Below are 21,789 nucleotides of genomic sequence, written 5' to 3'. Positions count from 1 at the left end.
GTCTCCATCTCAGATCCTTGGTCAGAGTCCAAGTCTCGCACCCATAGAGCAAGACTGGAAGTACCAAGGACCTGAAGACTCGGACTTTCGTCCTCCCGCACAGGTACCGGCAGCGCCACACCCCATGATCCAGTGAATCCATGACTCCCCAGGCCCGACCCAGACGTCTATTGACCTCTGACTCGCAGCCAGCAGAGACATGAATATCACTGCCAAGGTAAGTGAATCTCTCCACGACCTCAACATCCTCACCACAAACAGACACAGACAGGACAGCAGCATCCAAGATGTCACCGAAAGCCTGGATCTTAGTTTTGACCCAAGAAACCCGTAATCCCAACGGCTCCGACTCCTCATTCAGCACCTCGAGGGCCCCCAAGAGGATGTCTAAAGTCTCCGCAAAGATGACTGCATCATCTGCAAAGTCAAGGTCCGAGATCTTGACATTCCCAAATGACGCACCGCAACTTGATCTCTCCGACATCCTCCCTAGAATCCAGTCCATACAAGTGCTGAAAAGTGTGGGGGCAAGTACACATCCCTGACGAACTCCAGTAACAACTGGAAATAAGTCAGAGATGGTACCACCACACTTCACAGCACTCTCAGTACCAGAGTAGAGTTCAGACATCAGATCGATCAGTTTTGGTGGCACCCCACGAAGACCAAGAATCCTCCAGAGGACATCCCGATTCACTGAATCGAACGCTTTACAGAGATCAACATAGGCTGCAAGCAGCCCCTGCCGAAACTCTCGTCTGCGTTCGGTGAGGACACGAAGTGCAAGGATACGGTCAATCGTTGACCTCTTTGGTGTAAAGCCTGACTGCTCTGGACGCTGGTGCTCAAGCAGATGGTGGCGAACCCTATCGAGAATTATCCGAGCAAAGACCTTGCCCGGCACTGAGAGCAGCGTCACCCCTCGGTAGTTGTTGCAGTCGTGGCGATCACCCTTCCCTTTCCAGAGAGGGACAACAAGGCCCCTCTTCCAGTCAGTTGGGATGATGCCTGTGTTCCAGGCAGAGCACAAAACTGCATGCAACGACACGAGTGCAGCATTTCCACCAGCCTTGAGAAGTTCGGCATGGATGCCACAGATCCCTGGAGCTTTGCTCCATTTCAACTGGTTCACCGCAGCCCGTGTTTCCACAAGCGTAGGTGGACCACAGTTGATTCGAGGGTCAGCAACAGGGATTGTAACACCCTTGACGTCCAACTCGACAGCTGGGGGATCAGCCTGGTACAACCGCTCAAAGTAACCGGCCCAGCGGGCCTTCACTTCAGACTCCTCTGTCAAGAGCCTACCACTCTCTGCTCGAACTGTAGTGCTCCGAGGGATGGGCTTGGATGAACGTAATGCGCGAATTCCCCTGTAAGCAGGACGAGAATCACCTGTCCACAGGTGATGCTCTACCCCCTCACAGATTCCTCGCACATAGGCCTCCTTGTCCACCCTCAGTGCACGTACAGTTTTACGCCTCAGCTCCCTGAACAGCTCAGCTCTGCCATTCAGCCTGGCCCTGCGACTCTGGTCAATGGTATCCATTGTCCCTTGAGAGACAAAATTCTTCTTTGCCCTGCGGTGAGCTCCAAGGCATCCACCGGCAACATCAAGGACTGTGGTCTTGAAGGCGCTCCACAACTCTTCAGGACCCCCCAAAGCACCCAGACCCCCCAAGTGTCCACTCAGCCTGTTCGCAAACTCCTCAGCTACTCTCTCATCCCTGAGCTTGGCAACATCCAGCCTCGGCTGGGATGGTACCATTCTCCAGGATTTAAGGTGCAGCTTTAGAGTTGCTACAACAAGCCTGTGGTCAGTATTGAGGAACTGAGCACTCCGGTAGACCCTGCAGTTCTGGTTCATCCTCCAACGACCGTCAATAAGGACATGGTCAATCTCCTTTGCCACACCGCCAGCGTTGGAATACCAAGTCCAGCGATGAGCTTGTGGGCGCTGAAACCATGAACCAGCCACCCTAAGTCCATGACTTCTTGCAAAGTCAAGGAACTTAGTGCTATTCTGGTTCATAGTTCCTGACCCATGGGGACCAACACACACCTCATAACCGTCCCTATCAGTTCCAGTCGATGCATTGAAATCCCCCAAGACTAGAAGTGTATCTCGTCTGGGCACTGATCAACCACAGACTCGAGTGTGGCGTAGAATGCATCCTTCACGGTGAGATCACTCGCCTCAGTCGGAGCATAAACAGAGACCAGGGAAATGACACCTAAGGAGTGACGAATCCTTAATCTCATAATACGCTCGTTGACCGGTGTTACCTCAATTATCATTGGGGTCAGCTTATTGGACACAGCTACAGCAACTCCTTGGGTATGGTAACCATCAGAGCGACCAGACCAATAGTAGGTGTAACCACCCACCATTATCTCGCCGCAATCCGGTCTCCGAACCTCAGAGAGAGCTGCAATCCCGATGTCCAAACGCTTGAGCTCAGATGATAACAGAGACAGGTGATCATCCTCTCTTAGGGATAGGACATTCCAGGCACCCACCCGAAGGGACCGCCTCAGGTTAACCCAAGGAGACCGCCGTCTGGTGGACGACACCTCAGCACCACTCCGACACACTCTCCCGCAATCTGACCCAGGGATGTTACCCCGTGGTTTCCCTCCTATCAAAGATTGGGGGTCCCGAAGGCTTTGCCCCAATCCTGTCATCCGGTGAGCTGCCCTGCGAAGGGAAGCTGCACAGGAGGTACTCCCACGGAGTGGGTTTTCAGATTTTTTTGCGTTTTTGCGTTTTGCGGAATGAAGGGTTTTACGGTGGCCAGAGTGCAAATCCTCCGGAGGAGTTCTCCCATTTCAAATTCCTTTATTTGCTGGTTTAAGTGCAGCTGGAGCATTGACGGGTGGTAATTCAGCAGCGGTGAAAACTGCCAACGAAAGGAAGGCTCAACTCCGGGCTCAAAAAGAGTTGGAAAGACATAACAAAGAGTTGGAGAAACAAATTAGTGGAAGTGGTGTAATTGTAGATTTTGCTGAAAATCTTGAAAGTCTGCCTGATAAAGCAAGATTGTTAGTTGGAGATATGCTTTCTTCTCTCGCACAAGCAGGTGTAAAATTAACTAAAAGGGGTAATGGATTATATCTTTCTAATAAATAAATGAGCATTGATGAGTGGTTTTAAGAGTTTGGAAAGAATACAACATAAAATTTAGAACTTATCAGATATTGTAAGAAATTAAAAATTCATATTGTGGTTGTTTGTATGAGAGATGAATTAACAAACGTGTCTCAACATACAAAGAATATTATTATGAACTTAGAAGATAATAATGGGAAAGGTTCTCATTGGGTTTGTATTTTAAACAGTCAAGACAAATATTACTTTGATAGTTTTGGTCTTTCTCCACCTGTTGAAGTAATAAAATTCTTACAGAATGGTGTTTATCAAACATTTCAAGTCCAATAATTAAATTCCAAGTGTTGTGGTCAATTATGTCCATATGTGTTATTTCAACTCAACAAAAATAAAAAAATTTTATGACATTATTTTTAATCTAATATAAATGACTTATGTTGGAAAAGATGGTTCTATCTTTGGTGTATCCCAAGAACTGGATATTGATTTATCAAATTATTACACAAAAGCACAGGCTGAACGACAGAAATATAGTATAGCAAAAAATATTAATATGAAAAATGTTTATAAATTAATAAATTATCCAAGCCCGATTGACACGAATGACTTGTTGAGATTAAGTGATTTATCACAATATATCTCCTTAAATAAAACGGCACATTTTGTTCAAGGAGTATAATTTACAACCACAACACCTGGTTCAACAAACCATGCACCTTTTCTTATTAAATTCAATTATCTGTTTCGTATTGAATTTTATAAAGAATGAAGTATAGTTGATATGAGATTAGAGAAATGTTGGTATAATATGTGTGATTTAGGATATAATTGGTCTTTTTCATTAAAACTAGAAGACCAACACGATTTCTATCAGTCTCGTAAAGAAGAATATTATCCTCTTGGTAAGAATGTGGAAGCACAATTAGCAAACAACAAATACACGATTTCGGGAATAGGAAATCATATGATGGTGAAGCAATAGTTTATATGACAAAGAAGGAAGGAAATTGGATAATTGTACAAAGTCGGGGAATACAAACTGATTTAACAACAGGAAGATGGGGGTGGTGTTACGTGGCATCAAATGAATCTGTCATATATTTCTGATACATAAACGACAGCAAGAAGGCTTCAAGAAAATTATAATTTTTGCATTCAAGGATACCTACAAGAAAAGGGTGTTAGATTTTACACTCCTTATGAATTGGAACATACACATGGGCATTTTTCAATGAAGAACTGGCCTTGCACTGATATTAAAAAACCCACACATAGTGATTTGATTAAAATATTAAATAACCAGAGTGGTGTCAAAGCCACCCAATGCTCACCTGCTTATACATTTATCGTTTTTAAAAGACTAGTCAAATAATATTTTTTGATAAAGCATTGCAGTGAAGTCTGATCCAAATAATTTTAAAGCAATATATGTATTTGTATATTGTAATCAGTAAAAAAGTGTGGTAGATGAAAACATTAGAAAGGAAATAACTTGCAGCAAAAACTTTAACATTTTCACGCTGATGCTCATGCCAGTGGTATCGCTATTGCTCTCTGTTCTTTGAACAGGCGAGCTAAAAATGAACTTCTAAAGGTGATGAAATATAAAACTCTTAGAAATCCTCAACTAATCTTATTGGTTTCCTATTATGAGAAAAATAATTGTGGATTCAACAGTATCGCAGAATCCAGATGAATATATGTATGATATTCTATGGGGTGAAAGTAGTTCAAGGATAGTAAGGGATTAGGAAGGAGTTGAAGAAACTGAGACAAGAGAGAAGGAGGAGAGGGAGAAGAGATAGAAGAGAGAGAATAAATAAATATAAAAATATGGAAACCAGTGAGATTATAAAAAGATCAAAGGTATTACAGAAAATAAATCAATCTCAATGCACCGAGGAGGAAAACAAAGAATTGGCAAGTCTATTAGAAATATATGCGTCAAGACTATTAACATCGATTTCAGGGAGAAGATTTAAACAAGAAAGTGGAAATGAGGAAGAGAAAGAAGGAAAAGATTATATTATTGATGATGTTGGTGTAATTGACTTTGATTGAAATTTTACATTTTTGTTCTTAAATAAATGGAGGATAGAGTGAAGACATCTCTGAGGATTCTTTATGTTTTAAAAATTAAGATTCAAATGTGCATGTTGGAAACTAAAAAGGTTTTCGCACTCTGTAGGAATTTTTCACATAAATAAATGTTATTGTCTCAAATGTAAAAAGAAAACAGAGAGTAAAAATATCTCGTATGTTAAAAGTAAAAATAATAGGGTTATACAAAAAGGTACATGTTCGGTGTGTGGCTCAAAAAAGAGTGAATTCATCACCAAACACAAATGTGGGGGAGACATACAAAAGTTTTTGTCAGGAAGTAAATTTACAACAACTGGAATTCCAGGGGAATTACATCTACCAGGGTATTCTTTCTGTGGTCCAGGAACAAACTTGAATAAAAGATTAGATGAGGCTGACAATCCTAAACCGTGGAGCAAACCTATCAATAGGGTTGATGAAGTGTGCATGAAGCATGATATTGATTACAGGAATAACACGACGTTGGAAGAAAAACATGAAGCCATTAGACAAATGTTGTATAATTTGTCTCTGATATAAAATCCAACCTTGAGAGAAAAAGTTGATAGATTCATCGTGAAGAAGATGATCAGTGCTAAATTGAAACTTGGGCTTGGAAATTCAAAAAAATTATAGGCTCTAATGATATCATTAAGATTGAAGAGCAATTAGCTGATGAATTACATATACCAATAATCACAAAGTTTCATAGAAGGAAGATTTATTCCAAGGAAGTTGATTATATCTAGTCCGCTGATTTAATTGAACTCAATTATAATAAGGGATACAAGTATGATTTAACCGTTATTGATTGGAGGAGTACATATGTGTTGGTTGTTCCTTTGAAAAACAAAACAGGTAAATACTCTTATGTTAGTTTTCCAACAGATATTCAATAAAAGCAAGAGAAAACCTAAAAAAAAATTGTGGACCGATGAGGGAACAGAGTTCTGTAACAAAACATTTATGAATTTTCTTAAAAATAACAACATTACATTATACAGCACCTTTAATGAAGGAAAAGCGGTTGTTATTGAGCGTTTTAATCGCACTTTAAAAGAGACAAAATAAAAAATTCACTCAACTCTGTTCTCAGCAATGGTTATCTTTAATTCAGGACATTGTAGATAAGTACAATGATATGATTCATACCTCAAAGAAACTTACACCATCAGATACATTTACAAAATTAAAATATGAAAAAGAGATTAATGCCAGAAATCCTCAGTTCAAAGTTGGTGATATAGTAAGAATATACAGGTGGAAATCTCATTTTGAAAAAGGTTATACCAAGCGATGGACAAATGAACTTTTTTAAATTGTTGATGTCATCGGTACAGTTCCTTGGACTTACAAATTATGTGATTTAAAGTGGGAAGAGATTTTAGGTTCATTTTATTCACAGGAATTACAAAAGAAAAAATAAATAATAATAAAAAAATTCACTCCACCCCTTTTTTTAACTCCGCCCCTTTTAGACTCCACACACACAAGCCCCACCCACGTAAACCCCACCCACAAAAGCCACATCCACACAAGCCCCACCTACACAAACTACACCCACGCAAACCCCACCCACATCCATCATATCAACATAATTAGTGATTAGTTTCTTAGTTCCTACACACATGTTTATTTAATTAAAAAATAATTGCTCCACCCACACAAGCCACATCCACACAAACCCCATACACACAAGCTCCACCCACACAAGCCCCACCCACACAAGCCCCACCCACACAAGTCCCACCACCCTGTGCGCTCCCACCTTTGACCCACCACCTCCCTCATCCCACCCCCCACCCTTCCGCACACACACACACGGGGAGGGAAGAGGGATGAGGGGGGTGGTGGGTCGTTGGGGGAGCGCACCTACCCCCCCCACCCTAACCCTCCCCCCCCCCCCTCTCCCCCTTACATCTCCTTTATTCTTTTTTTGTAATTCAAAATCAGATAATTATTTGGAAAGCATAAATAATAAAACAAGATTACAAACATTTAACAAAATCTTCTTTCACAGCAGTCTAATGGTTTGCGATTTTGAAACTCGGTCAACATATTCTGTTCAAAACAAAGAGTGAAGAACAATTAGGGTATATAAAGATGATTATATTATGATATTAATAAAATAATAAATATAACATTTCCCTCCAGAAGATGGTGTCATGTCAGATTCCTCCAGAAGATTAAGTTGTGTGTTTGGTTCATCCAGACAGGCGTTTAAACTGAAAAATAAAATAATAATAATGAGTCAACACTCAAGATAGATATAGACAGAACATTGAGACAGAGACATAGAGACAGAGATAGAGACAGAGAGACAAAGACAGACACACACACACACACACACACACACACACACACACACACACACACACACACACACACACACACACACACACACACACACACAGTGGGGAGAACAAGTATTTGATACACTGCCGATTTTGCAGGTTTTCCCACTTACAAAGCACGTAGAGGTCTGTAATTTTTATCATAGGTACACTTCAACTGTGAAAGACGGAATCAAAAACAAAAATCCTGAAAATCACACTGTATGAATTTTAAATAATTAATTTGCATTTTATTGCATGAAATAAGTATTTGATCACCAACCAACCAGTAAGAATTCCGGCTCTTTACAGACCTGTTAGTTTTGTCTTTAAGAAGCCCTCCCATTCTCCACTCATTACCTGTATTAACTGCACCTGTTTGAACTTGTTATCTGCATAAAAGACAGCTGTCCACACTCATTCAATCAGACTCCAACCTCTCCACAATGGGCAAGACCAGAGAGCTGTCTAAGGACATCAGGGACAAAATTGTAGACTTGCACAAGGCTGGGATGGGCTACAGGACAATAGCCAAGCAGTTTGGTGAGAAGGCAACAATTGTTGGCAGAATTATTAGAAAATGGAAGAAGTTCAAGATAAGTCAATCTCCCTTGGTCTGGGGCTCCATGCAAGATCTCACCTTGTGGAGCCTCAATGATCATGAGAAAGGTGAGGGATCAGCCCAGAACTACACGGCAGGACCTGGTCAATGACCTGAAGAGAGCTGGGACCACAGTATCAAAGAAAACCATAAGTAACACACAACGCCGTCATGGATTAAAATCCTGCAGCGCACGCAAGGTCCCTCTGCTCAAGCCAGCACATGTCCACACTCGTCTGAAGTTTACCAATGACCATCTGGATGATCCAGAGGAGGAATGGGAGAAGGTTATGTGGTCTGATGAGACCAAAATAGAGCTTTTTGGTTTAAACTCCACTCGCAGTGTTTGGAGGAAGAAGAAGGATGAGTACAACCCCAAGAACACCATCCCAACCGTGAAGCATGGAGGTGGAAACATCATTCTTTGGGGATGCTTTTCTACAAAGGGGACAGGACGACTGCACCGTATGGATGGGGCCATGTATCGCAAGATCTTGGCCAACAACCTCCTTCCCTCAACAAGAGCATTGAAGATGGGGCGTGGCTGGGTCTTCCAGCATGACAACGACCCGAAACACACAGCCAGGGCAACTAAGGAGTGGCTCCGTAAGAAGCATCTCAAGGTCCTGGAGTGGCCAAGCCAGTCTCCAGACCTGAACCCAACAGAAAATCTTTGGAGGGAGCTGAAAGTCTGTGTTGCCTAGCGACAGCTCTGAAACCTGAAGGATCTGGAGAAGATCTGTATGGAGGAGTGGGCCAAAATCCCTGCTGCAGTCTGTGCAAACCTGGTTAAGAACTCCAGGAAACGTCTGATCTCTGTAATTGCAAACAAAGGTTTCTGTACCAAATATTAAGTTCTGTTTTTCTGATGTATCAAATACTTATTTCATGCAACAAAATGCAAATTAATTATTTTAAAATCATACAATGTGATTTTCAGGATTTTTGTTTTAGATGCCGTCTTTCACAGTTGAAGTGTACCTATGATAAAAATTACAGACGTCTATGTGCTTTTAAGTGGGAAAACCTGCAAAATTGGCAGTGTATCAAATACTTGTTCTCCCCACTGTACATATACACACAAATACACACATATATACATGCAAATACACAAATACACACACACACACACACAAATACACATATAAACACACATATACATATAAACACATATACACACACAACCACACACACATGCACATGCAAATACACAAACACAAATACACACATATATGCATGCAAATACACAAACACAAATACACACACACAAATACACATAGAAACACACATATACACATGTACATATCAACACATATACACACACACAACCGCACATACATGCACACGCAAATACACAAACACAAATACACATATACACACACACACACACACACACACACACACAGATAATTTCTCACCTTTGACTCGACTCATTCAAGGTCAGAGGATGTGAGAGAAGTTCTTTCCAGCCACCAAAAATGCCATTAAATTCTCTTCTGAACGACTGATTGTCTTCAAGGAAGTCATTCATTTTTTGCCATTCGTCGTGATATGCAAAGGCGTCATTTTCCAAATCAGTTATCAACGATGTTGTTATGAGGGACAACCTGTTAGAAAAAGACATACAATAAATATTCGTCGTATAGTGATTTCATTCAGTATAAAACAACAAATAATGAATGGGTTCAAGGATCTCACCTCTCCTCCTGTGAAAACGATTGATCTGCAAGGTCAGAGTTCTCTTATAAATACTCCATTCTCTGAATAAGACTCCAAATTCTCTGAATAAGACTCTGAATAAGATCGAAGTTCACTTTGACATTAAATATCCTCGAGTTGATGACATCATTGGAGATTACACAACAATGGGTTTTTCAGGGTGTGCCTCATAGGAAATGAGTCACATTTTTGCTTCGGGCGAGGGAAGTCGGTTCTCACGCAGTCTGACTCATTTTAACACGAAAATGAAACAGCTTGCTTTGATTGATTTGAAGAAAAACTAACATAAAATAACACATTATGTTGAATTTGGAGAGACCATGAAAAATAAGAGCATTAAGAGAAGTTTATCATTTCATTTCTGCTCAAAAAATACACTTAAACCAGAACCAAGTTCCAAGTTATTCTTTGTGAATATACTCAATGGAAATGAATGTTATAAGAAAATTAAGTTATTCCCTAAAGTAGAACATGGACAAATATTCATTGGTTTGCTCTTTGAGTGGAATGAAAATATGAAAGGGAAGAAGTGCTTTAATCAGTAAGTCTCGATCTTTCATAGTCTCAATTTTACATTTGCTTGTATGGGAGGGAAGGGGATAGGTGGGGAGAAAATGAGTCTCCTATTTTGAGCTTTTAGGGCATGGGTCAGAAAGTTTTTCATTCATTTGAATGGGCATCCCAGAAACCCCATTTATCATCTACTACCAGCCTCCATGTGGATCAGATTGTGCATCTGGTCTCCTTATGCTTGAACTCAACCTACTTCACATACAAAGACCAGTTTTTGAGGAAACAACATGGTTGTGGTATGTCCCCCCCCCCCTGCCCCCTCCGTCTAACCAAGTGTTGCCAATTTATACATGGAAAAGTTTAAAAGTGTTGTGCTGGAGAATTACAGTGGTTCCAAACCTAAGTTGTGGTTGAGGTATGTAGATGGTACCTTTGTGGTTATAAAGAAGTGTGAACTGCAATAATTTTTTAATTACCTGAACAGTGTGGAGATGAACATCCAGCTCAGACAGGAACCATACAACAATGATCAGTTAGCCTTTCTTGATTGTAAGGTTCACATGAATGGTGATGGCCGCGTGGATTTTGAGGTGTACAGGATATCCACACATACCATCCACTAATTTTCAGTTTGATTCACACCTCCTACTGATCCACAATTATGTCATTCATACTCTTTGCTGTCATGTAGGTACTCTTCCGACTACACACACCGCAGGGGAAATTATGTGAGAAGGAGAATATCAGGAGTGCTCTCAGTAAGTGTATTTACCCTGGATGGTCTTTTTTAAAAGTGAGAATAAGCAAAAACAACATCACGTCGGGTGAACAACAACAGGACACAGCTCAAGAAAATATGACATGAGTGACCATTCCGTATGTGGCTGGCTAATCCAAGAAAGTGAGAAGATGTTTCTCCAAGTTTGGCATTGTGACATCATACAAAACCTGCAGAATTCTGCACAGTCAGTTAGTTCGTGATAAGGACAAGATTCAGAAGGATAGGAAGTGTGACTTGGTGTATGGCATCAGATGTGGAGACTCATCATGAACTGAGACCGACATAGGAGAAACTCGGACAACCCTTAAAGTCCATAGGAACCAACATCATCGTCCAGTTTATGAAGAGGCTTTGAACTCTGCTGTATATACTGAACGCACTTGAACTTGCATGGGGACAGCTTTGATAACAGTCAAGTTGTCATCTTAGACAGAGAAAAAAAGTGGTTTGCTGGAGCTGTAAGAGTTGAAAGAGTTGAATCACCATCTCTCAACAAAAATGGCAGTTTGCGATTTCATCTGTCACGTATGTGGGCCAAAGCTATAACATCTCTGCAATCATCACGTGACACCTGGATTGGTCGACAGACCAACTCAACTTACCACTGGCAGAGGTCACGGGGCGATTCTCAAGCTTATTCTTCACTTCAACATCTGCCGTGACCAAGGCAGGTGGATTCTGCTTTTGCTCACTAGTAAGTGCAGCTTTTTTCAATTATAAACTTTTACTGTTTTAAAAAGGTGTAATGTTAGAAGGAACCTGTGAATTGAGGAAATTTATTAAGAATTTTATCAATGAACATGCACCAACATATTCATTCCAAGCTTAAAGAAGGTCTGACCATGAACTTGAAGGACTGTATCTTTGCCAAACTTTGCTCAATACCTTGGGGTATCTGCGGATAACTTGGCAACTCTGATCACAGGGGTCTTTGTTATTGTGAGGTTGTCTCCTCATCACTCGCAGTGCTGCCTGGGTTCGTCTCTCAGGGAGCTTGCCTGAAGGTGAAAAATAAATGTTATTCTGCATTTAATAATTTTTTGGGGTTGTTGATGAAAGAATTAATCTCGATGTTTGGTCTCTCACAAACTGTACCTGCTTCACAATCTGTGTGCACATTTTCTCCAAATTTTGGGATGCACAGAAGGGCCTGAAGTTCAGAAATCTGTAACAACAGGATTCATACCATGGAAGTTTCACTTGAACAATGGCAGGTGTTTATACAATGAGGTATAGGCAGAATAGACTGAAAGCAAAACTGATTGTTGTCTCTTGCAAGATTAAACAACTTCAAAGGCATATGTATGAACAATACAAGAACAAAAAAGCATGAATTCAAAACTTCACAGTTATTAAAACCTGCACATATACTCAGTTTTCTTCTGTTCACCACTGACAAAGCCTAATCAAACAACACTACCAATAAGCATTGCATCGTATCCAATAAATGATATAAATTTCAAGATTTCCTGGTTTACATCAGGAAGAATAAAAGACTGCTTGAACAGCTTTGCTCAGAAAGCCCAACCAAACTGTCACACAGGAATCCCCTCATCTGTTCTGTTTTTACATAAGGCAGCTTGGCTGCCAGGTCGCAATCATTTCTTGGAAGCACAACTGTTCTCCTCTACCAATAGACTGGTACTCATTTCACAAACCTCAGAAGGATGACACACTGAGTCAACCCCACCTGGTGTTCATTCAGCACCCAACAGGGCTTGACCTCAGAACCCTCGGATTCTAAGCCAGCCAGCCACTAAACCACCACCAGGTTTAGGAATGCATCCATTCCATTGAGAACAAACTCTGTACAGAGTGTCGATGCTGCCAAAGCAGTCACCTGAGATATAGGACACAATCCTGGACAGGTCACCACTCCAACACAGGATACTCAAATGGCTCAATCATCCTAGCAAGCTCGTATTCATTTTTCCAAACTCACAAGGATGACAGGCTGAGTCAACCCCACCTGGTATTTATTCAACAGACAAGCAGGATTTGAGCTCAGGATCAAAGCATCCAAAGCCCACCACCCGAACCATTAAGCCAACACCAGGCATGTCTTATGGATCCCCTGATGATTGAATAATTTCAGCAAAGTATATCGTCATGTCTGAATAATAAAATGCACTGAAAGTTCCTTGAAATATTAAATTTCGGTGGAGCTCCACATGTAGGTCGATTCTGCAGCTGTTCCTTCCACCTCAATCAAAGCCAAATTTTCAAAACAGGATCCATCGTGTTTACTGTTATATTTTAGCTCAAAGGAAACGTAGTTCCAGGGAGCTTATGGGAGGGTGCATCGTCCGTCCATCTGTCACAAATACTTTCAACTTCTTATCCTAAACTACACATCGGATTTTGATGAAACTTTACCACAACGTTCATCACCCTAGACGTACCAAACTTTGTTTATGGCATTAAAAAAAATCGGGCCCGAAGGGGGTGTACGGGAGTTGTCCTCCAAAATAGATATTTGCTTTGTTTTCAGAAACGACATACACAATTTCTATGAAACTTGACTACACCCTTCGTCACTCATGATGTACCAAAGTTTGTCCCTGACATGAGAAAAATTGGGGTATAAGTGGGTGTAAAGGGGGGGGGGTTGCCCCCAAAATATGTATTTGCTTTCCTCTCCAAAACAACACACACAATTTTGATGAAACTTGACCACAACCTTCATCACTCGTGATGTACTAAAGTTTGTTCATGGCATTAAGCAAAAATCCATAGGTATTTACTTTCTTCTCTATTACATATTTTGTGGGTCATCCATGCCTACCAATGGTTCCCTGGTTATCTTACCCAGCTGCTACCAGATGAGCACCCAAGGGTATTGCCCCTAGTTTTTCCCTTTGTTGCTGTTTGTGTTTTTGTCTAATTTTCCATGTCAAACTGTACCTTGTTGTGCTATATTGTCGAATTCGTTTTTGATGTAGCTCAGGCCTATTCTTCAGACAGCCGGGAGGAAAATTGTCTCTGTTTTGCGGTTGTTTCTTGTTCCACTGCTTTTTCCCCCAAAATGATATCCTCTCTGCTTCTTCAAAGAAATCCTATTCCCCCTCCTCTGTTAAAAAAAAATTCACCCCCCAAAACGATCTCATTTTGCCTTGTAACCGCACTTACTGCATCTTATTCTTTATCTCTCCCTTTTCTCAATACTGTATCTCCAAAATGAATCTTCATTGAAGGAAACACTTTTTCCTTTAAAAGATTTTAAAATTCTTCACTTTCCTTATTTCTCCATCATGAGTACCCCTTGTGTTCTTCTTCTTCATCCCAATTTATTCCTTTTCTTATTCACAGGGTATTTGGTGAGCAAATGAGGGGAGGTAGTGGGGGTCAAAGTCATACTGGATTTGCAAAGACACATTCATAATCAGTTAAACCAAAAGGATTTTCAAAGTAAATCTTCAATTTGCTTTCATTCAATTGTATTTCAGAGTTTATAGTTGTTGATATAGGCTGATCATCATTTTACAAACCTGTCTCTTGCCGAAGCACTTGGTCCATCAAGCATGACCTTTCTCCATGTCTTCACCAAAATTCCTTCCACCCATCCCATAATCTTTATCTCTGAATGTCAAATTTAGGAATCTTGAGAAGTGCGATTTGCAGAGGTTGTCTGTTCATGACAATCAAATCCCCTTCAGATTATTTTACAGTGTTAAACCCCTCTGTGGCAGTAATCTCACCGACCTACAAGCTTGCAACCCCACCCATTCTATGTGTCTCCCTTTTCAGCATCCCTCCACTTCATGTCCACTCTTTCTGCATGCTGTACCCATCAAAGCTCCCCCCTGACCCCACACCCTCAAAACATCTCCCCTGTACTGCTCCCTCTCAGCTTCGCCATCGCCATGCTCCCTCTCAACTTCCCCCAGTGCCATCCCCTTTCAACTTGCCCCTCGTCTTCTACTCTCCCATCTCCCTCCCACATACTGCACCCTCCCAATGCTTCCTTCGATGTCCCTCACTGTGTGGACCTCAAACATCCAAGGCTTCTGCTCCAACCTGACATCTCACAAATCTAGGTTGCTGCTAACAAAATGGGCATCATCTGTTTAACAGAATTCTTCTTCCCACAGGATATCCTTGACTCTATCGTGTCTCTTTTGGGTGATTGTAACTTCAATTTTGATAGGCTTGAACACCACCATCGTGTCAGAGTTGCTGTTTACATTAATAACTCAATATCTCATCATATGTGTACTAATCTTACACCTCCCAATCCCAAGGGATACCTTTGGCTGTGATATCCCATCTGCTCCCACCTCTTGTTTGTCTGTGTGTTGTACGATCATCCAAACAGTGATGACTCCATCTACATCTCTCACTCAAATAACATGTAGTAATTTTTAACCACTCATCCCAACTCTCTACCTCATATGTGGCAATTTCAATTGCCACCATGCCAATTGGCTGCGTGTTCGTATCTCTCTCACCAGCCATGGAACTTCAGCAAAGAACTTTTGACTCCATGGGACTGCCTCAATCTGTGAACTTTCCGACCCTGATTTTTTCCAATAGCAAATCCTCCCTTCATGATGACAAACTTCCCCACAAATGGCTCTTGTGCTTCCTCTGCTCCAATTGGTTCATCTGATCATATGCATTTGATGGTCAACATCTCTGCAGCTCTTCTCATAGAGCTGCCCGAGTGCCAACAAGTCTGACAGTTCACTCGGCCTGTTAGCTCTTCTGCACAGATTCATCCCATCTTATCTTCAGTTATCCTAACCTTCTTTCCACCCAATGGAACACTGAATGCTGTGGTAAGGCAGTTGCTCCGAATCAACTTGCCTTCTTCTGGAAAGTAAACCCAACCAAAGGCAATCTTAGAATAATTTCACAAAGCCAGCAAGAAGTGTGTCTATTCCCAGGAGAGCCAACAAACACACCTGTCCATCCTCAAGATTAAACTTTGAAACTTGTCTCCCTCCTCTAAAACCTGGTGGCACCTTCTAAAGTCTCTCTGGAGTGTACTCCTACCAATCCCTTCCCTCACTTCAAATAGCACCACAGCCAACTACACTTGTGAAAAGGCAAATGTCTCAATTCTGTGTTTGTTTCCAAATATTGTGTCCACAACCCCCTCACTCTCTATACCCACCATACCCAGTCGTACCCAACTGCTCCTGGCCATGTGTCTTTTGCACCTGAGAAGGTGGGGGAGTTTTTGGATACCCTCGATTCTGATTCTGCAACGGAACCTACAGTATGTCAGATTCCATTTATTTGGAAATAAGCCAACATCACCACATTACATAAAAACGTGCAAAAACCAATCCCCTTAACTGCAGTCCTATTACCTGACTTCAATCATCAGCAACATCATGAAATCCATCATCGCAGTTGATATGAAATCCTTCCTTCTTTACAACAGCCTCATCTTAGAAAAAGTCAGATTTAGACCAAGTCACTCTTCCTTGGAAATGCTGCTTCTACTCTCCCAACAATGGATGGAGGCCCTCATGTCAGACATGAGATCAGAACCGTTTCTCTGGCCATATCTCTTGCTTTTGCTATTGTTTTGTCACCCCACCTTGCTCCCCAACCTCTCTGCCTATGGCATCCAAGGTCAAGTCCACACATACAGTAGCTTACTGACCTCCTCTACTCTTGTAGCCAATGTGTGGTTCTCAACAGAATCCTTTGATTTCCTCTCCCTGTAAGGCTGGAGTGCTCCAAGGCAGACCTGAGTGTTCTGAGCCCAGACCTATTCTTAATCTTCATCAACAATCTCATTGACTCTCTGGAAAATCCCCTTTATCTATTTGCCGATAACTCCATTCTCTGTCATGACATCCCTGATCCTTCAGACAGACATGCTTTAGCATCTTCCCTCTCTTCAGATCTTGACAAAAACACAAGTTGGTCAAACACTTGGAATATGTCTTTCAATCCTGACACATCTCACACTCTCACTATCTCTCTCTGAAAGGATTGTCCAGCAAACCCTCCCATCTACTTTCTTAACAATCCTCTTGAGGAAGTTGTCACTCAAATTCCTGGGTCTCACAAGCAGTCATGATCTTTCTTGGGCAAACCACTTTTCAAAGTTGGCCTCCAAAGCCAGTCGCTGAGTGTGCATCCTCTATCGTACAAAGTCCTTCTTTGGCACACCTGAACTCCTATTGATCTAGAAAGCCTTCATTCGCAACTTGATGCAGTACTGCTCCTTTTCTGGGCTGGCACCCCTGCCTCACACCATGCTCAGCTCAGTGCTGTAGAAAACAAGGCCTTCAACATTATTGGAATCCCTCACGATGAAGCTGAGTCGATGGGCCTGTTACTTTACCATTACAGACAAGTCAGTGTTGTCTTTGTCTTTTTCTGCCTCCTTTCTGGTCTAGCACCTTCTGCTCTTTCCGTGCTTTGTCCCCATCAGATTTCTGCAGGTCCACCAGCAACGACGTGGTGGTGAAACTCCCAAAATTCATAATCACTACCCACCTCCACTCGTTTGTTTCTATTTTTTCCAAACTGTGCAACTAACTTCCACATTATCTTTAATCTCATTCTTCCCTCAAGGTCTTCAAGACAGATGTTCACCACAATTTCAGTTCATCCCCCATCCAAAACCATATTTTCTACCCCCTTAACAACCCCTCACCAAGCGCACCTCTTTCCAAATTTCGAGATTTTCCTTTCTGAGAGTTTGCTTCTGAGGAGGAGATTGGGAGCATACTCTGTGCAGAGCATTGGTGCTGCTTAAGCAGTCTCCTTGGCTATTGGGCACAATCCTGGATGGGTTTAGTATAGTATACCAGCATGCTGGCACTCATTTTGCAGACCTCAGAAGGACGATAGGCCGAGTTAACCCCACCTGGAATTAATTCAACAGCTGAGCAGGATTTGAACTCAGGACCCGAGGATCCAAAGCTCGCCATCCTAACCATGAAGCCAACACCAGGCATAGTTTGCTTCTGTAATTCCTCTTGTCCATTCCATGTGTCCTCCCATCTCCCTCTTTCCTCCCCACATCCCTTATTTGGCTATTTTGCCTTATATTTTATCTTTCAACCCTGCTGTTGATGTTTCCCCCCTCTCTCTCTCCTGTTCCTTTTGTTCTGTAGTGTTCTGATCCGTTCAGTGTTCTAGCTCTTCCACAAATGAGCCTTCACTTTGGATACAAAAAACAACAAAAAAAAAGTACATCATCTAGTTTAGGAGACCCAGAGACGATACAATACATCCAGTTGAACAGTAATGGCAACAATACAAGTTTTTACATTTTATTTAAATAAAAAAAACTTCAAAAAAGCAAACTTTATAAAGATCTTCATGAATTTTCCAAATGGCATGTCATCCCATTAAAAACGTATCTCAATTCAGGAATTAATCTGTACTAAAACAAGTAATGTTCAGATATTGCTTTTTAACATCACAGACAGATGATATGTGCTTCCCTACACAGTGATTAGTGAAAAATTGCTTCCAATAAGTTATAACTTTGGTGTTTCCAAAGTTCTCAAAATGACCTGTGCAGCAGTTTTCTTTTTTTCCAGCATCATGAGAGCTTTCTCCCTGAACAGCGCTTCATACTTTTCTTTCAGCTGTTTCAGTGAAGAAGTGTGTGTTACGACTTCTGCTTGCAGCCTGCACACACCAAGGTAAATGCGCATTCAGATTTAATGATCATCATTTACATAAAACTGGCCTTGTGTGCCACCTTCACATCCTGGGTTTCTGAATGATGACTTGGAATGTGATAATAATAATATGAAGTTTTCATTACTATAACAACATGAATTCTTAATTGATAAATCCTTCATTTTCAGTCTGAAATAATATGATGATGATTCTTATTGTTATAAATGGTAAAATGTTGAGATTTTCTGCTGATTGTATTTCACTTTTGCAAAAGCTGTGGCTGGATCTGGATGACCTCTTTAAGTTCTCTGAGATGTGTTTTTTCTCTTGCAGCGTCCTCTGGTGGTGTAGACGATAAAAGTTTACTTGCTTTTGAAGACTTTTTAATGTGCTCTCTTCTTTCCTGCAAACGTACAACAGAATAGATTATTGTGCTGAATTCAGTCCTTTGAAGGAATAAACTCTGTAAGATGAACATGTTAAACAAACCTAGTAATTGCTTGTGCATTATCCAACTCTTTCAACAACATAGTAATTTTCATGCGTAGTTCCAGGTTTTGTGTGTACACATCTGGAAGGGTTTGCATTTCTTCTGGCTTCAGCAATCCCTGTCGCTGCATGTCATACCTGCACAAGTTGACATGATGTTAACTTCACGATGGAATTTCAGTTGCATGAAGCTGAATTTCACAACAGAAGAGATACATTTTTCAACAGAGGCATAAAAATTATTTGGTTACCGATCAAGAAGTTGCTTTGTGGTTTCACTTCATACATAAGCAATGCCTCATATTGAAAATACGCTGGTATGAACTATGAATGAATGAAAAGTGTACATATCCATACAGTAAAAGACAGTGTGTGTGTGTGTGTGTGTGTGTGTGTGTGTGTGTGTGTGTGTGTGTGTGTGTGTGTGTGTGTGTGTGTGTGTGTGTGTGTGTGTGTGTGTGTGTGTGTGTGTGTGTGTGTGTGTGTCCTCCATAACTCAAAAACTAGAAAACCCAGCAGCCTGAAACTTTGCATGCACACCAAGAAAACTCCAAGGAAGTACAAGAGTGAAAGTGGGTGTTTGAGTTAATTGAAACAACCCTTTTGAAGATAATTAATGGCCTTATTTAATTATATCCTTCATCAGGCGATCCTCGGCCACCTCGCTGTTTGGGGTCTTCAGGCGTTTCCTGGGTAACCTCCAGGGGTCTGAAGCCGGCATGTCTTTTGGCCTGCTCAACCTAACCTTGACTTGGAACAGGCCACAACTTGGAACAAGCTGTTCATCATAGCTATGAATCGCTGGGTACATTGCCATGCTTATAAATGCCTGGAGACGTCAACATTCGTTGTTTTATTTCATTTCCGCATATGCGTTCACCACAAATATCTCTTAAACGAAAAAGAATGACAAATTTGAAGCTCCAGAATCGAACTTACAAGCAGTTCCGACTCTGACAAAAGTGTTCATTTGTCCAATTCAGACATATGTGACATTTCAGGCATCTCTGGGAAGTGTACGTTTAATACAACGGTTCGGTGATTACCAATTGCATGGCAAGGAAGCCGTTTCATATCGACCGTTTCATTGGAGTGCTTGCTTGATTGCTTAAGCCACTTGGGGAGGACCCTCCAAGTTGCTTGGTTGTTCGTTTCGGGAAAAAAGTACACGTGCTTTCAATCTCACATTGATTAGACATAAGTTTCCACCTTTGTTGGGCCCTGTGGTGACATGCAGTGGGTGCCGCGGGAGGTGTCTCATGCACTGAAAATGTGCAAGGATCGTTTTGCGCGATCTCCATCACTTCAACATCGATATATATATACATATATATATATATATATATATATATATATACATATATATATATACATATATATACATATATATATATACATATATACATATATATATATACATATATACATATATATATATACATATATATATATATATATATATATATATATATATATATATACATATATATATATATATATATATATATATATATATATACATATATATACATATATATATATATATATATATATATATATATATATATATATATATATATATATATATATATATATATATATACATATATATATATATATATATATATATATATATATATATATATATATATATATATATACATATATATATATATATACATATATATATACATATATATATATATATATATATACATATATATATATATATATATATATATATATATATATATATATACATATATATATATATATATATATATACATATATATATATATACATATATATATATATATACATATATATATATATATATACATATATATATACATATATATATATATACATATATATATATATATACATGTATATATATACATATATATATATATATACATATATATATATACATATATATATATATATATATATATATATATATATATATATATATATATATATATATATATATACATACATGCATATACATGTGAGGGCAGAGATAGATATTTCAGCTTTTTCTTTCAGTTAAAAGAAAACTTTTAAGACCTCCTTTGATTAAAGATTGTTTGTTGCTTGCATTTGGTTAAACTTTGTTTCATTATTGTTCTCATGCTTCTTAGTGATTCAAAATATCATCTTGAATTTTCTTAAGTCATAGCGCAGAGAGATTACTTCCTCATTTCCATGGCATGACTGTGCTCTTCAAGGCACTTCCCAATTTTACAGAACCGAAGGAGGGAGTGTGAACTTCCCTTTCTCTCGTGCTTGAAGAGATACAGTGAATATACTGTGTTTGAAATAATGAGGACTTGTAAAAGTTCCATAATTGGGACCCTGTTAATTACTTAAACCAGAGAAAGACTCCCATATACGGTGCTTCCCCAGACCCACACCCTTCTCAGCTTAACCACGAGATCTAATTTGCTCAATAATTCCTTGAGCCACTAACCATGAGATGGTTAGTGGCTCAAGGAATTGCTCAAGAATATTTCTCTAAAATGAGTATGAATCCAAGAGTGACTGAAGATAGGCAGAGCAGTT

General features: G+C 40.2%; 1 protein-coding gene across 9 annotated transcripts in view; it reads right to left on the bottom strand.

The window, feature by feature from the left end:
• The window catches only part of SPAG16 (sperm associated antigen 16), a 253,165-nt gene that overhangs the window by 145,181 nt on the left and 86,195 nt on the right, over positions 1 to 21,789 (bottom strand). For all 9 annotated transcript variants that reach the window (XR_015053718.1, XM_085865943.1, XM_085865910.1 and 6 more), the window contains 5 exons: positions 19,224 to 19,361; positions 19,030 to 19,137; positions 18,623 to 18,740; positions 12,231 to 12,300; positions 12,021 to 12,133 (listed from right to left, as the gene is read on the bottom strand). Coding sequence is in view for 8 of the 9 variants with exons in the window: in XM_085865943.1 (XP_085722069.1) it covers positions 12,021 to 12,133; positions 12,231 to 12,300; positions 18,623 to 18,740; positions 19,030 to 19,137; positions 19,224 to 19,361 (547 nt within the window). In the remaining variant the exon portion in view is untranslated. The remainder of the gene's footprint in view (positions 1 to 12,020; positions 12,134 to 12,230; positions 12,301 to 18,622; positions 18,741 to 19,029; positions 19,138 to 19,223; positions 19,362 to 21,789) is intronic.

The sequence above is a fragment of the Eptatretus burgeri genome, chromosome 2 (genome assembly GCF_056783735.1).
Source record: "Eptatretus burgeri isolate ZD-2024b chromosome 2, Ebu_testis_v1, whole genome shotgun sequence".
In the NCBI taxonomy this organism is placed as follows: Eukaryota; Metazoa; Chordata; class Myxini; order Myxiniformes; family Myxinidae; genus Eptatretus; species Eptatretus burgeri.
The sequence above is the reverse complement of the archived record's forward strand: the minus strand, read 5'-3'. Positions and strand labels throughout refer to the sequence as shown.